At 37.2% G+C, this 17,534-nt stretch overlaps 2 protein-coding genes across 2 annotated transcripts; both read right to left on the bottom strand.

Annotated features, from left to right (window-relative positions):
- Window positions 1-429: 429 nt before the first annotated feature.
- On the bottom strand, window positions 430-14,362 carry LOC124438788 (protein transport protein Sec16A-like). The gene is made up of 28 exons (XM_046988983.1): window positions 13,801-14,362; window positions 12,690-13,439; window positions 12,149-12,301; window positions 10,976-11,302; window positions 10,050-10,231; window positions 9,719-9,864; window positions 9,586-9,635; window positions 8,999-9,143; window positions 8,163-8,312; window positions 7,978-8,075; window positions 7,698-7,779; window positions 6,782-6,887; window positions 5,147-5,246; window positions 4,731-4,779; window positions 4,556-4,612; window positions 4,178-4,231; window positions 3,839-3,925; window positions 3,517-3,603; window positions 2,823-3,353; window positions 2,581-2,697; window positions 2,430-2,513; window positions 2,247-2,300; window positions 2,073-2,172; window positions 1,579-1,764; window positions 1,378-1,500; window positions 1,088-1,133; window positions 942-993; window positions 430-604 (listed from the first exon to the last, which is right to left on the bottom strand). The coding sequence occupies exons 1-28, from the start codon at window positions 14,079-14,081 to the stop codon at window positions 497-499; spliced, it is 4,305 nt and encodes a 1,434-aa protein (XP_046844939.1). The 5' UTR covers window positions 14,082-14,362; the 3' UTR covers window positions 430-496.
- LOC124438791 lies at window positions 14,152-17,243 on the bottom strand. Its single transcript, XM_046988989.1, has 2 exons — window positions 17,008-17,243; window positions 14,152-16,423 (listed from the first exon to the last, which is right to left on the bottom strand). Exon 2 carries the CDS (start codon window positions 16,376-16,378, stop codon window positions 14,270-14,272), a length of 2,109 nt encoding a protein of 702 aa, XP_046844945.1. The 5' UTR covers window positions 16,379-16,423; window positions 17,008-17,243; the 3' UTR covers window positions 14,152-14,269.
- Between the last annotated feature and the right edge of the window lie 291 nt (window positions 17,244-17,534).

Raw genomic sequence — 17,534 nt, 5'->3', positions numbered from 1 at the left:
ACACTTCATACATTTGTTTCACTTTGTTTCACAAACCAATGTCTAAAATATTTATCTAGCTAAAAAGATAAGTAAACAAGGAGTTTTAATTGATCATAAATATGCATACGTATCTTTTTAACCACATCCAAAATTATAATACTACTACAATAATGTTTTTGCTGATAAATGTTCCTTTCCAAACGAAAAGTAATGCGAATTGAACCGTAAAAAGCCAGTGCTCAAAAAAATTAATGACGTTTACAATTGTAGACATAACAGCATACTTGTTAAGGCTCTCCAAAAATTTGCGGTTTTCAACGATGATTTAAACAGTTATGCTGCTTCTTACGTGCGATGTTAATAATATATGATCTCGGACACTACGAGCATATGGGTATTTTTTAAACATACTTCCAATGCTTTAAACGATAAGTTCAGACAACAGGGTACAGTTATTTGCATTTTTATTTATTCATAATTCTTCATCGATAATTTCTCGCATTTTAAAATATAATTATTTGTTCGTACGCGGATACGATAGACCTCGATTAGATGACGACGCCGACTGACTAAAGCTTGCAGGATTAAAGAAGGGCACACCGGCAGATGCTGGCTGCGTAACCTATAAAAATCAGTGCATGATTTATGTATAACATTTAATAAGAAGTATTAAAAGTACGAAGCATCAACTGAGAGCCTTGTATTGCTACAACATATGCATTGCTTTCCAAACAACAAGCAATTGTCTTTGATGCCTATAGTAAGGACTTCAATACTTCAATGCTTCAAGTCTATTTCATTCACACGAGTGTTTTGTAAAAAGATCTTTCAATAATGTACTTCATTGAACCAATGAACCAGTTTTTAGAAAATGTATAGCACATATGCACATTCATATACAAGTTGCCAAATGTCACCAAATGTCACCATTTAATTTCTTACTCTTTTGGCGGAATTACCTGTGAATTGTTTCCTTGTTGCTTTGTCATACCATTTACAGAATTGCTCGGACTATAAAACAAAAATAAAAAAAAGATTTGGATGCGGGAGGATTTTGCTAACGGCTCACGTTAAAGCGAACGCTAGAAACAGTAATGGCATCTACCTAAAGATTGATGGCTGTGCTCCATCTGCTCCTTGACTGGCCGAATCTATGAACGAGTATTGAAAACGAAATTTAAAACTTACAGTTAATTTTCACATTAACTATCCACGTCATGTTTGTTTTAAAGTTTGTATATCCTTCAATCAAATCGAAAACTCAAGGTACTTTACTGGTCTTCATGGGATGATAATGAACATCTATTGGAATTTTAAACAAACTTTGCAACCGACCCAGTTCAGGGAACTCAATTTGATATTTACTTCTTTGAAAAGATTTCCAGTCATCCTTACTTGTTCCCATTTGCGTTTGACTTCCAGCAGAAAGAGGCTGAAACAACATTGGCGAAGCTCCCTGATCTATTTTAGTTGTCGAACCAGATGCGCCCAAAACATCTACCCAGTTTGATTTTCTTCCTGTAGTAAATTAATCAAAACAAATCACAATGAAAAGTCGAAAGAAAATGGTGAAGTCTGACATAGATGTGGTTTTACCTTTTCCACCTTGTGCTCGACGCGAGAAACGACTTGGTGTTGTCAATGGTGTGTTTACCAGGGACACCTCAGGTTGATCGGGAGTAAAGGCAGTAGTATTTAATAAAGGTGGGTAGCCATGGGGTAAAGATGTATTTGATTGAGAAGAAAGATCATGGGGAGAGTTGAATTGATTCACAGTCGATACTAGATGATAAAACGGAATGAAACAAAGTCAACTCGACGTCATTTTGGAAAGCTAAACTTTCAAACATCGATATCCTTAAAAATGACTTTATTCAAGTTGCACTCAGTAATGAAAGAGATTGTTTTAATACTGCAACTTTATCATCGCTCGTGTTTGTTCAGTTTGAGTATAGCAGACTTACTCGTTGATGAAAAATCAAGTGTCAACCGAATACCTATCAGCTTGACATTGAGTACAATACTAATATAAATTTAAGTCAATAACGTGACTTCAAAAGATAACCATTTCTAATGTGGTAAACTCTTACCTGAGCTCGACGCCGGTTCTGCTGTTGTGCTTACAGGCAATGAGGGAGCACCGCTGATCAAAGAAGTATCGATCGGAGGCGGAGGTAGGTCGACCTTCTCCTTTTTCATAAACAACACAACGTTAATCAGATTAATGATTACACAGGACAGGACATCAGATGATACGGACATACCTTTTCACTTTCCTCAGTGTTAATCCATTTTCCTACTTTTTCATCCCAATAAATCTGAATGAAAAAAAAACGTTTATTTGACGTACGACGTTCATTGGTCTATCGCTACATTGATAATCTCAACTGAAAACAAGCAAACAAAAATATGATAGATGTCGAGGATGAAAATTTTGCCATCTTTACCGTTTTCTTTTTATCGTCAGGTAGTTTTATTTCATTTTGACCTTTTGGTATAAGCTTCTTGAAAAACCCACCAATTGACCAACCCTGGGAAAAAATTGAGACGAAACATGAGAACCTCGCTTTCGTTGATGATATTTGCACGAAATTTTACACTGCTTTTCTTGTCCGTTTTGTCATTCTCTTTTTCCTCCTTTTCGGATTCTTTGCTTTCCACGTTTGGAATATCTTCTTTGTTATTGCTTTCCGCAGGGATACCCTCATTATTCGACTGATAAATGAACAAATTAGGAGGGAGCATGTTTAAAAAGAGAGGGCAAAAAATTTATTGTTTGTGAGGGCAAAGCTCTTAAAGGAAGCGAGGTTTTTACCAAACCAAATTGATTGCATTCTCACCTTGAAATTTGCTTCATCATAGTAGTCAAAAGTGGTGTTTGAAGCGGACACGGTATTGCTTTCAGTAAGTTCAATATTCGACCCACTCATATCATACGTTTGTCCAGGATTGAAAGTGGCACCAGCCGAGTAATAACCCACGTGATTTGGTACGGCAGAGTTATTTTCGAGCGAGTAATTATCCAGCAAATATCCTTCAGACTGAGTTCCACCTTCGTACGAATTCAATTCTTCCTGAGTTATAGGGTCTTGATTATAGATAGTGCCATAAGGCTCATTTTGACCATCGGTCATGTTAAATTGACTTTGTGTAGCGGCTTGGTTGCTGTCCTGGTAAAATGGTTGACTATAACTTTGGTCGCTAACATTAGTATTGTCCAGGCTCTCGGGTTCATCTAGAGCCGCGTTATTATTATACTGAGATGTTGGAAAGGTATGACTGTCTGTTGTGTAGTCATGTGATCCAGTCCGAATGTTTGATTCGTCGATTGGCTGCTGTTGAGTAGGTGACTGCCAGTTCACATTGGATCCCTGAAGGAAATTAAAGAAAACGTTATAGGGATACATAAGGATAATAATCTTTCTCGTATATATAACAAATTGTTTCAGATAACTTTCAAATAATTTGACTAGTTATGGCAGTCGGCGTACGACACGGCAGAGTTTAGAGGACAAAGCCATTTCATCACAGTACCTTGGACAGGGCGAGAAGTTGATTTAGCTTTTCATTCGTATCCCACAAAGGGGCAACTTTGTCGTCTTGAGTGAGACGGACGGTCAGCTAAACGGAAGTTTGTGTACAGTAAAGTTTTACTCACTAACTTCTTTCAATTAAGATCAATTTCAAATTGTAAGATCAATTTCAAATTGCAAGCGAACGTTTTACACATCTAAAATTGACTACGTGATAACTTTAACGAGACTTCTAGTGTATAAAACCTATACATATTAGTTTCGAGCATTTAAAATGTAATTTAACCTTTATGATATAGTACAAGAAACAAAAAGTAACATACAGCATATATCATCACGATGGAGCTGTTGGTGTACATTGTAGGATGATTCAACATCAAGTCAATCATTGATTCACAATAATGGAATGCCTAAAAGTTAAAAACAACAATATCAACAATCATGATTACATTACATGTATATTAACTTCATTCTAATCCAAACTTAAACATAATTCTAATCCAAACTTAAACCTGATTCTAATCCAAACTTAAACCTAATTTTAATCCAAACTAAATTCAAGGTTGTCCCCCAACACTATTATCAAGTTGCCCGTTAAGTGTGGTAAATGAAGGCAACGAAATTATGAAAACATGAGATCATAAAAACCTCGAATAAACTACCTTGATGATCATCCCTTCCTCAGCAACAGAATGAGCGTGCATTATTTTCCAAGGCTAGTAAAGAAAGAGTTGAGATTTTCATTTTAAGGCTTAATGAATTGAATTGAAAGGTTTTCGTTATTCATCTTCAGATTAAAAAGTACGAAGAATTTACATTGATTTTCTATATATTTATCATACTATACTAAGAATTACATGTTAACTTTATTATATATATTTACAAGATCTAGCAATAAAAGATTGTCTGTGGCGTTTGGTCCGGGATAAAATACTATAAGTTTTACTTTTACGCAACTCGTGCGAATTTTCTTTGGGATAAGGTAACATGTAATAATGAAAGCCAAGAATTGCAATAAAACTGCAAGCTAAATATCAAACCTGTAGGTCTTTAACGATGAAGTTCTCGTCCTTCAAACTCATTGCATACTCGTATATCTAAGAAAAACAAAATACGACCTTGCTACAAGTACATCTATAGTTTAATGCATGAAATAGGAACTAGTAGTATGGAACCTAGGTTTTAAGTTGTGCAACAATTTCAAGGGTTCCTTACCTCAGAGCGTTGAAGAGCCAGAACATCAATGAATTCATGTCGAACACCGCTGTATGAGAAATATAAAATCATTGGTACGAGTAAAACGAACAATACATCAAAATTTTGGTTTCCTTCTGTAACGGTTTTGGCTATCATTATTGAAGGTCAGAAGTTTAAATTACGGAAACACGTGACTGTTTTCTTCATATTAAATACTAAGACATAAAATTAACATAATTTAGAGAGATCACTCAACAAGTTTTGCCATTCTTAAGTATAGTGTAACGTGATATGTAAATTGTCCCCCTGGAAGAAACTTACATAAAACTAACATCATTGAGAGAGATCACCCCACAAGTTTTACTATTCTTAAGTATAGTGTATCGTGATATGTAAATTCCCCCCCTGCTCCACTACCCCAGGAAGAAACTTACTATGCTGAATAGCCAAGTAAAGTTGTTCCATTTGCATCACTAACAGTATTTCCAGCCAATAGAAAACAAAGATGAGCTGCTTCAAACAAGCCACGTGACTCTGTGAAACGAGCAAAAATAACAAAGATCAACAAAGGGAGATGTATCGAAAATGTCGAAGACTTGACCTACAAATTTTAATGAACGTAGTGGTTCTCATCTTAAGTGCTTTATATATAACAATTGTGCATGAAGTTGCTAATACAGTAAATGGTTTGAATCCGGGAGTTTCTTTACATGTTTGTAGATGTAGATCGTCCTGGTAAGTCGAGTCCTGAGAAAGAATGTTGTTGTTCATGTTGACTGACGTTTCAACAACCTTAGAGGTAGTCATCTTCAGAGTCAACATGAGAAAGACAGTTGTTGTTCATGTTGACTGACGTTTCAACAACCTTAGTGGTAGTCATCTTCAGAGTCAACATGAGAAAGACTGTTGTTGTTCATGTTGACTGACGTTTCAACAACCTTAGTGGTAGTCATCTTCAGAGTCAACATGAGAAAGAATGTTGTTGTTCATGTTGACTGACGTTTCAATAACCTTAGTGGTAGTCATCTTCAGAGTCAACATGAGAAAGAATGTTGTTGTTCATGTTGACTGACGTTTCAACAACCTCAGTGGTAGTCATCTTCAGAGTCAACATGAGAAAGAATGTTGTTGTTCATGTTGACTGACGTTTCAACAACCTTAGTGGTAGTCATCTTCAGAGTCAACATGAGAAAGAATGTTGTTGTTCATGTTGACTGACGTTTCAACAACCTTAGTGGTAGTCATCTTCAGAGTCAACAGGAGAAGGACTGTTGTTGTTCATGTTGACTGACGTTTCAACAACCTTAGAGGTAGTCATCTTCAGAGTCAACATGAGAAAGAATGTTGTTGTTCATGTTGACTGACGTTTCGACAACTTTAGCGGTAGTCATCTTCAGAGTCAACATGAGAGAGAATGTTGTTGTTCATGTTGACTGACGTTTCGACAACCTTAGTGGTAGTCATCTTCAGAGTCAACATGAGAAAGAATGTTGTTGTTCATGTTGACTGACGTTTCGACAACTTTAGCGGTAGTCATCTTCAGAGTCAACATGAGAAAGAATGTTGTTGTTCATGTTGACTGACGTTTCGACAACTTTAGCCGTAGTCATCTTCAGAGTCAACATGAGAAAGAATGTTGTTGTTCATGTTGACTGACGTTTCGACAACCTTAGTGGTAGTCATCTTCAGAGTCAACATGAGAAGGACTGTTGTTGTTCATGTTGACTGACGTTTCAACAACCTTAGTGGTAGTCATCTTCAGAGTCAACATGAGAAAGAATGCTGTTGTTCATGTTGACTGACGTTTCAACAACCTTAGCGGTAGTCATCTTCAGAGTCAACATGATAAAGAATGTTGTTGTTCATGTTGACTGACGTTTCAACAACCTTAGCGGTAGTCATCTTTAGAGTCAAAAACAGATGACTACTGCTAAGGTTGTCAAAACGTCAGTTAACATCAACAACAACAGTCCTTCTCAGGACTCTACTAACCTGGACGATCTACATCCACAAACATGTAAAGGTGCTAATGTTGACCAATCAAGGCGAAGGAAAAATCTGTCTCTTACCCAATTTCTTTCCTAGAGCTTGTATATTTTTCTGATCTTGCTCCGGCGATTTGGTTGGATTTGCAATCATAACTGCTAAATGATTTCGCCAACGTTTGAACTTTTTCTATGAAAAACATTCACCGCAAGTTAACGGGGAATATCTCGTCCTCGGTTTATACGATAACGATCGATTTGCATTATTTATGTAAAATCACAAATGATTCCAATCTTTCAGCAACACGCAAGGTAACATAGACATTTCACACGAGATACAGCAACACGCAAGGTAACATAGACATTTCACATGAGATACAGCAACACGCAAGGTAACATAGTCATTTCACACGAGATACAGCAACACGCAAGGTAACATAGACATTTCACAAGAGATACAGCAACACGCAAGGTAACATAGTCATTTCACACGAGATACAGCAACACGCAAGGTAACATAGACATTTCACACGAGATACAGCAACACGCAAGGTAACATAGTCATTTCACATCAGATACGTACGTAAGGGAGGACATAGGAAAAAAAGAGGTTGGAGAGAAAGGGATGGTGATCCGGTGAGACTGTACGTCAAAGTTCAAACCTTCATTTTCAAGAAGTATTTTTAAGCCACTGGCTAAATTTTCACATTTACGATGCATGTTTTTCGTAAGCCACAACTTAATTCTTTGAAATATCTATTCTATTCATTGTCTTTCCAGTAAATGATCGTCAAACACGAGCGAGCACAGAACGAGTTAAAATGAGGCAAATGAACCTAACATCACTCCCAAAACATTGAAAAGTCCATGACAGGTTATCCATAGATCCAGAACGCAAAACCTTACATCAATAATTCAGTAACAAACAAGGAGTTTACACACGTAACCCTTTCTCAAAATATTTTGAATTCTCGAAGATCTTCTCCGAGCGTACACATACCTCAATGATGGAAGGTCGTTCTTGCGAAAGATGTTGATATAAACACAACAAGGAGTCGTCTTCGCGTAAAGTTGATGTGAACCTAAAGACACGAGTATTCAAGTAAAATAACCCAAGTGAGATTATCCTAGTAAGATCAACCAAATGAGATAATCCAAGTGAGATCAACCAAATGAGATAATCCAAGTGAGATCAACCAAATGAGATAATCCAAGTGAGATTGTTAAAGTACAATCCTCCATGTGAAGAGAGTAAAATTCTTTTATAAACCAAATCTAACCTCTTCATGATATTAAGAAAAAGATTCCTGTCCATTTTATAGGAGAGTGTGAATGCGTGTCCCCACATTTTGTAGTTTACAGCAAACTCCAACGCTTCCTAAAATGTGAAAACAAACCCTTAAACATTTCCAAAATTTCACATGACCAACAACAAAAAGTAACATGTAAATGTCACATGACGTACTCGAGATTTGCCGCATAACAGAAGCTCCCTAAATCGAGCTTCAGAGCCAGACGACTGTTCTTGAGGAAACTTGGGACTAGACTCTTGCTCAGGGTGCACACCTGGAAGATCTGACGTCAGTACTTCTGCAATGTCTGTGTTTAGGTAAACCTTGAAAACACACAAATAATGAAATAACAGAGAAAGTACTAGAACATTATTCCAAACATCAGGCTACTTAAATTCTCTAACATTCGGAATGCATTGATAAATTTTAGATTGTACGGGACGTCCTTCATTCAACGATCTTGATGATACAGTACAAATACCGTAAACAGGTGAAAATGGAAAGACAAACGATGACCATAGCTATAAAATCAAATGACGCAATGCATTTCGGCAGACGTCTCATCAGAAGTCACGTGATCAGGTGTGACGTCTGCGAAGACAAGGAAGAATGACATCACCGCCAAACGTGACGTTTAAAACAGAGTTAAAGAAATATACTGCTTAAATGAAAACAACAATTTGCTAATGTTTAAGATGAAGACAAGGAAGAATGACATCACCGCCAAACGGGGAGGTGACGTTTAAAACAGAGACAAGTTAAAGACATAACCCTTTTCACGTCTGCGAAGTATGCCAAAATGCATCGTTTCATTTGATCTTACAGTTTTTAACAACTACTCAATTGTCATTCATATGACAAATACGCTATTCAGATCAATATATTTAAGGTTGTGACCACAAGCAACATTTTGTTATACAAATAATGACCAACAAAAAACTGTACAAAACAACAGTTTACAAAGGTGATGTTATGATGTCGGCCAGATGTAAGATATTGTAATGCATACCCCATTTTGCTGCACCATAACAGCCAAAACTTGCCACAATATGTAGCTGCCTTCGCGCTCTTCAAACGATCTCTTCAAGTTGTTAAAAGCGATCAACGCCTGATGCCTTGCAAACTTTACAACGTCACTCTTGTGAGTTTTTGATCTGTAAAAATACATTCAAAATAACTTTAATTGAAGTGCATAATCCAAAGCAATATTTTTGAACGACATTCTCAATGATGATCTATATCCTCATGTCAACTATATCCATAATGTTTACCCTAGATATCCACAAGTCAACTATGTCCATAATGTTTACCCTAGATATCCACAAGTCAACTATATCCATAATGTTTACCCTAGATATCCACAAGTCAACTATGTCCATAATGTTTACCCTAGATATCCACAAGTCAACTATATCCATAATGTTTACCCTAGATATCCACAAGTCAACTATATCCATAATGTTTACCCTAGATATCCACAAGTCAACTATGTCCATAATGTTTACTGTGTAACTTCACACGCCAACTATACCCACATTGTTCCCTTTGTATATGAACATATCAACCATTATCCACAAAGTTATCTACTGTACACACCTGGAAAGAGGTCCAGGAAAAGTGTGAGCATGATTGTTTCGAGCATCACACTATAAAGATACAAATCCAAACAAATATACATGAATAATCCAAAACATTACATAATAGTGTTATTTTATAGAATATCGTATACCACAACATCTGTAAGATATATTTCGCTAATTTCACCATCAAGAATACGCCTTGGTGGGGCATAGATCATTCGTGATATACCGCAAAATTTTCCCAAAATATGAGGGGCGCTATGTTGTTTTGGTGTCAGGCGCTCTGGCGTCGAAGCTATAACAAAAGATAAAGATCAATTTATCTCAGAGGAAATGAACAATTTGATAAAACTTTGGTTCTTGGTTCATCACTAAACTAAGACGATTTTGCTCTATTCCCATATTATTTGTCTCAAATACGCATTCTAAACGTTCTCCATAATCAAATATTTTTCCTTCCTTTCCCTACACAGCCCTCACCTTTTTCCACATGGTAATCTGCAGCAACCCGATCAACAGATTGTTGACTTGGCTTATCGTTCCATTTGATGTTGTCACTTAAAGAGTTTGGTGACGATGAAGAGGTGCCATTGTCCGAACTAAGTTGTCTTGAGTTACGGGATGGCTGCCGAGTGCGACGATTCACGTCTTCACCGTAATATCTGAATAAAATGTATGTTAAACACCATTTGTCATGCGCAGTGACGTAGCCAGCCGGCAAATTTGGTCGTGCTATGTAAATTTCAGATCATTAACATTATTTATATCAAAGTAAATGGTTTGAAGCCGGCAGTATCGTTACATGATTGTAAATGTAGATCGTCCAGGTTAGTATAGTCCTGAGAAGGAATGTTTTTGTTGTTGTTGACTGACGTTTCGACAACCTTAGCGGTAGTCATCTTCAGAGTCAAATGTCAGAAACAGTCCTTCTCAGGACTATACCAACCTGGACGATCTACATTTACAAACATTATTCATTTCTTTAGAAATCAAGTGTTTTTACAGTGAGTGAACACAGAAAAATTTACATAGCACGACCGAATTTGTGGGCTGGCTACGCCGCTCGCGATGCGTCCAAGAGTGTTTATGAGACACATCATAATGGATAAAGAGTCACGGCGTTTAATGACTTTTAACACTTTATGAAGTATAATTTTCATGCACCAAATCGAGAAACTTAATTCATAATCTTTACAAATGCACAGCCTTTGTTGTGAATTGACTGGTCAGAAGCTAGTTGATCCATTCGAAATCTCGTAGATGAAACGAAAGCTGCAACACAAGTCGAGTTTATCAAGCTTCACCATATCAAGGAACGAACAAATATTAAAGAATTTCCAAATCTCTCACTCGGCCATCATTAACCAAAAGTAAAATACACTTTAACATTGTGATGATTCACCTACCTATCACGGTCATAATCTTGTTGTTTCGAATGTCCGTGTTTACTTCTACGAGCGCGGGAACTGGTACGAGAGGAAACAGAATGTGTAGGAGACTGAGAACGAGAAGATCGACCAGAACGTCCACCAAGTCTTTGACTGTCTTCACTCGAATTACTCGAGAAAGAATCTCTGCGAGAAGAGTATTTATCGAAACGATGTCCACGGAGTTGTTCGTAATCTTGTCTAGAATGTCTTCCGTCACGTCTCCTATATTCGCGTTCATCATATTGACTTCGTCTCGATTGCTGATAACGATCGTCGTTGTGATAATTTGGATCACGTTTGTTCCTATAACATTGAAAAGTGTATAGAGAAGCTTTACCACAATAAAGTTCTTATATATTGGTCATAAAACATTGCAACTACATAGAGAAGCTTTACCACAGTAAAGTTCTTATATCTTGGTCATAAAACATTGCAACTACATATAAAAAAGCTTTACCACAGTAAAGTTCTAATATCTTGGTCATAAAACATTGCAACTACATATAAAAAGCTTTACCACAGTAAAGTTCTAATATCTTGGTCATAAAACATTGCAACTACATATAAAAAAGCTTTACCACAGTAAAGTTCTTATATCTTGGTCATAAAACATTGCAACTGCATATAAAAAAGCTTTACCACAGTAAAGTTCTTATATCTTGGTCATAAAACATTGCAACTACATATAAAAGCTTTACCACAGTAAAGTTCTAATATCTTGGTCATAAAACATTGCAACTACATATAAAAAGCTTTACCACAGTAAAGTTCTTATATCTTGGTCATAAAACATTGCAACTACATATAAAAAAGCTTTACCACAGTAAAGTTCTTATATCTTGGTCATAAAACATTGCAACTACATATAAAAAAGCTTTACCACAGTAAAGTTCTTATATCTTGGTCATAAAACATTGCAACTACATATAAAAAAGCTTTACCACAGTAAAGTTCTTATATCTTGGTCATAAAACATTGCAACTACATATAAAAAAGCTTTACCACAGTAAAGTTCTTATATCTTGGTCATAAAGCATTGCCAAGTACATAGAGAAGCTTTACCATTCTAAAGTTCTTATATCTTGGTCATACAATCAATGAAAATGATAAATAAAACCGTAGCTAAAAACGGATTTTCTTTCTACTAACCTATCGGCTCGAATCCACCTATTTCTCTTGAACGACCAAAACCATTTTCTACTGTCATCGTAATATCGATTGCACTCTTCTTCAGAGTCATAATCTCCAACAAATTGACCGCTGTTCATTTGTTGGTACTGCCCATATTGTCCACTCGTTTGTCTACGTCGAAATGAGTAAAATATGCTTTAGTCAGTGACCCCCTGGAAAAAATTGGTTAACTAGCGAAATAGGGGAGGGAGGAACGATATGAAACTTTAGTGTAACTTTTGTTTGGCGATGAAGTTTTATGTATTTAAATATCTGTCGTAAGAACATACGGTATCTTACATTTTAAATGCTACCAAAAAAATATTAATTCCCAAGAACTAGAGCAATTTGAAGAAAACCTTAATTTGCTGTATATAGCACATGCATTTCTTTTGAAAAAGTCACTGATTTTTTCGTATAACCTTTTACAAAAACAGCAATAACAAAAACAACGTATAGTCAAAGATTCTACCGAATATATCAAACATTAACTTCTAGAAAAAGAATTATGGTTTCACACCTTTGCAAGGCTTGTTGATAAGCGAGAAATTGTTGATACTCTAGCTGTTGTTGTTGCTGTAGTTGCTGTTGTTGCTGCTGTAGCTGTTGTTGTTGCTGTTGTTGTAGCTGTTGTTGTTGTTGTAGCTGTTGTTGTTGTTGTAGCTGTTGTTGTTGCTGTAGCTGTTGCTGTTGTTGTAGCTGTTGTTGTTGTTGTTGTACTTGTTGTTGCTGTTGTAGTTGCGGCTGATGCGAATTTTCTTCCATAAAGTGATGTCGATTTTCCTGATGCAACTTCTGCTGAGACTCTAGTCGCTGATGTGGCGAATTCCGCTGAGATTGTTTTTCTTGTGACGTTTGACGTCCCTGTTGTCTTTGTTTTGGTTGTTGATGAAGCTGTTTTTGCAGGAGTACTTGCTGTTGAGGATGTGGGAATTGTGACTCTTGTTGCCATTGTTGTTCAGATTGTCTTTGTTGTAAAGGTTGTTGCTGTTGATGGGGTGATTGTGACTCTTGTTGCTGACGTTGTGATGGTAGTAGAGACTGTCGTTGCTGTGAAAATTGCGGGGATACAATCTGTTGTCCTTGTTCGACATTGTGTTGGCCATAAAACTTCTCCTGCTGCAAGAACTGTCTGTCTTGCATCGCATGCTGTTGCTGGGATGACAGTCCTTGTGACGGCAGTGATTTACGGTCCAGTTCACTGGAAGAACGCTGATCGCTCGCGTTTTCTGGACTATTTGTAGCCGTATCTTTTGAAATCTTACTCGTTCTAAAAAAATTGAAAAAAGATACGCAGTTTTTGAAAATCTACATGTTGCAAAATTTATTTGTATTTCTTTAGGTAAGGTTTTCCCGCGTAAAGTCACTCTAACTTGATGTATGTTGCCCAATCTGTATCCAAATATAATGATGGAATGGTTAACAACACTGAGTACAATCCATTGGCGTTGCTAACCTCGATAATTAGGGGGGAGGGGAGGGGAATATTCATATGTACACGTTGCAATTTGCAATTTGCAGAAAACAATCGATTTCAAAGGAACTTAATAACAGCAGATCATCAACTTATGAATTATGCCTCCCCCCCAAAAAATAAACGACTTGGCTACGTGTCATTGATGAAATCTTACCTTTCCTCAGAATTTCGTGGTGAGATATTTTTATACGTCGGTTTGTCGAGTGGCGGAACTGGCCGCTCTGGTTGCCCTACCCCCTCGGGATTGGGTAAATTTCCGCGAACACTAGTAGCGATTGGTAAGGAATTACTTGATTGCATAGGGAACATATAGTTCGTTTGACTGTAGCCAGAAACAACGGGAACCGTAGCCCCGTATCCTGCCATTGCTAGATTTTGATTAACAGGTTGAAAGTGATTCCCATGAGCTACAGTTGGTACGATCAAACCGGGCATGGTCAGTTGAGGTTCACTATCCCATAAAGACGACGTCTGAATAGCAGCACGGGAATTTAAAGCTTCTTTCTTCTCCTTTTCTACGGGAGAACGCAATGGAGATTCGAGATTTGATCGTACTGCATGGTGCAAGGGAAGGTTTGTATGTATTGGGGTGAATGCTGATGAATTTGGTCTATTATCTTTGGCTAGAAGCGTGCTTCGTTCTGTTGTAGGCTGCTCGGAACTAAGGACAACAGGTGAGAATGTGGTGGGATTTGGTGGTGGGTCACACCTCGATTATCTAAAGCCACGTCATTTATCATTGATTTGGATTCTGCCGGTTGACTAATAACAGGTGAACTGCCTGTTTGGGTTGTACGGGGTTCAGCATGGACATCCAAGGACTGTTTTGGATTTTGTGTTTGTTGCATAAATGTACTCGGCGATAAAAGATTTTGTTCAGTGGAAGATAAATTTTCATGTACGGTTGAAATACCAGAAATGTTAGAGGTGGATGTATCAGGACGCTCTAAAACATCTTGACTTAATGATCTCTGCTCTTCAGCCTGAGAATCTTTTGAATCGGGTTCTGCCTCGTGATTTTGATTAAACTTTGAGTTCGATTGTAGATCTGTACCGGAGTTTGACGCACTGACCATACTTGATGATGAAGTGTGATCTGGATACATGTCTTGTGCCGGGGGTAGGGTTGACTCAGTTAAATCCATTCCTGGCGGGTAAAGGGACTCGCCGTGATTCATAGGAATAGCTGAGTTCAATCCTGGAGGGTATAGTGATGTAGATGATTCAAATTGTGGTTCACTTTCTGGACCTAATGATGGAGGGTAGAGATTTGAAGCTGTATGTCTATAACCTTCATTATCTTTGCGTGTTTCGGTAGAAGATCGTTCAGTTGTCCTCACAATGTCCAAGCCCTGCACATTGTCATAGGGGGCCTGGGACACAGGTGTATTAGAAGCTGAGGTTGAACCCACATAGGCATTTTCATCTGTGACTGACTGGTTTTTGCCCTCGACATCCCCCGACAGTCTATATCTTTCTGACGAATAATAATCAGCATGGTCGCTTGAGTTCTGCGTTACTTGTGGGACATTTGTCTGTTCAAATACACCACTAGTTAATACTTGTCCATCGCTGGGATGAGAAAAACCACTAACAGATGTATTAGATATATGATGACTAGGATTGTAACTAGAGTAAGAAAAACTTGGTTGTAAATGATCCTTGTTTCCCACACTTTGAGGGGGGTTCGTTAGTGAGCTATTTGTTGATAAATCATACTGATTTGGCCCAAGTTCATCAAAAGCATTACCATGCGAATTTGATGAAAATAAAGTCGCTGTTTGAGTTGAAACATTCGGCACTTCTTCCTTGGTCTGACCTTCATCATTGAAAGCAAAGTTTTGTTTGTGGTACTGTAGCTGCTCTGCAAATTGGTTCATGTTAGTTTGAGGTTGGAAATACTGTGCAGGCCCATTTACTACATGAGTTGGTAAGTCTCCTTGATGTCCATGTTGTTCAAATGCATTCATTGAAGGATATGATTCTTGAGCAGAATTCCCATTAATCGTTGAATGGTCATGAAAACCAAAATGGTTAGCAGCATCAGATTTTGGCACCTCATAAAATGGGATTTTTGAATGAACTGATGGCTGCTGAATGATGCTTGTTGCTGAATCAACAGATCCTTGAAACTCTTGTGTAGCAGAACCAGGTAATTTTAAGTTATCATTGGTAGTAAGCTGAGGTTGAAAAATCTGCGTAGCTTGTTCAGACGGATTGAAAGTTTGATGACCATGTCGATCAAACTTAGGTCCACCATATTTAGTTTTCTGATCAGATGGGAAAAGCTGTGCAGTATCATTGTTCTCATGTTGTGGTGACTTTTTCAAAATAATATCATTTGTATGTGTTGCATCCTGTTGAACACCATTGTCATTAAAGAATGCAGAAGCCGTGGAAGGATATGGCTGGAAAAGTTGAGCCGTTGATACTGCACCTTGTTGCTCAATCCTGCTGGATAAGGATAGAGTACTACTTGGTACCATGTTTTGGTTAGGTGAACTATATCCTTGGCTTGGTCTGGGCTGAAAATATTTAGCGGTAGAACTTGCCACCATTTGTTGAGATCCAGTTGAGTCTAGTTGATGGAACTGTAACTGGTTGTTGAAACCTGAGTTCTCAGTAACTCCACCATAGTTTTGTGAATGTCCAGTATTTGACCCTGACATGCCAATATTATCAAAAAACTCATGACTGGAGTCTGTAGATTGGAACTGATTACTGGACATCATTAATCAAAAACTTTCCAACCATTTAAAGGTAAATCCAATCGTTTCCTATGGGAATAACAGAAAGGAAAATGTTGGAACAGTTGGCCACAAATGCAAAGCAACATGGAACTAGTTATGTACGTATCCTTCACCATGCTAACCTAATACGGGACTATTTTGATTGTTTTTTACAGTCATTATAACATTTAAAAACAGCATGCCTATTTCCTTCAAGAGCTACAAATATGTTGTTGGTGTGTTAATCATTAAAACTATAAAAAATTGATCTAGTGATTACGTAAGTTGCATATAAAACGATGTAAAAGCTTTATTTCTCAACACCCCCCAACACAGTCTGGTACCAATTCTTTTGACCTTTAACACAATGCAGTAAAACTCGAGCATTCTTATCATGTTTTGATGAAAATGTTAAAAATAAGGTTCGAAATGATGAGGAAGATGACGATAAATCATTAAAGAAATGATGAACGTTTTTTGAACATTTCGCTTTGTATGGTAGTGTCCAATGAGTTTATAACGTAACATTAGCAATGATACCCTTCCACCTTCCGTATTTTCATCAAAGGCTTATGAAAGAAACTTATATACATAAATTTATATATAAAAAGTCAATTCAAGTATAAACTTACCATTTCCCCACATGACCAAAACAAGATAGACAGTAGTCGAGAGAGTAAAACGAAATTGAAATTTCTATACAAGAACTCTAACTTCCTGAATCGCACGTGTCGGGAAGCAAAATGATAAATGCTGATTTCAAACCGATACTAAGCATGGAATCTAACATTCAACCCAAAGAATGACTTTCGTAGACTAGATCTTATATTTTTCCAAAGAAAATATTGTTGTGTACGAAATTTAGACTTTTTGCCACGTCAGATTGAGCATGCTCAGAATGAGCGACCGCTGACAAAGTGAACTGTAAGAACGCACATAATTTTTAAAAACCCGAGATTACCATGGTATCCATATGTGCCACCTGCCATGTTGCCAACAGTCAGTCAACGGCCAAATCTTATTAGACTTTCATGTTTCAACAAAAATAAGATTTATTCAAATTGAATATTCAATCCTAATATGGAAGAGAATCAAGATTTCTGAGATTACCTTGTTTAATGTGAAGTAAAGTCGTTCATGGCTACCACAGGAAGGACTC

Source organism: Xenia sp. Carnegie-2017, unplaced genomic scaffold (assembly GCF_021976095.1).
Source record: "Xenia sp. Carnegie-2017 unplaced genomic scaffold, XeniaSp_v1 HiC_scaffold_19, whole genome shotgun sequence".
NCBI classification, from domain to species: Eukaryota; Metazoa; Cnidaria; class Anthozoa; order Malacalcyonacea; family Xeniidae; genus Xenia; species Xenia sp. Carnegie-2017.
Note: the sequence above shows the minus strand (reverse complement) of the source record. Positions and strands in the feature narration are given on the sequence as shown.

Coding starts and splice junctions, on each gene's coding strand:
- LOC124438788 (XM_046988983.1), bottom strand. CDS start 14,081: ATGCCCGGTTTGATCGTACCAACTGTAGCTCATGGGAATCACTTTCAA. Junction 12,302..12,689: donor TATCAACAAGCCTTGCAAAG/GTGTGAAACCAT, acceptor ATTTCGACGTAG/ACAAACGAGTGGACAATATG. Junction 3,926..4,177: donor AGGAAGGGATGATCATCAAG/GTAGTTTATTCG, acceptor TTTAACTTTTAG/GCATTCCATTATTGTGAATC.
- LOC124438791 (XM_046988989.1), bottom strand. CDS start 16,378: ATGATGTCCAGTAATCAGTTCCAATCTACAGACTCCAGTCATGAGTTT.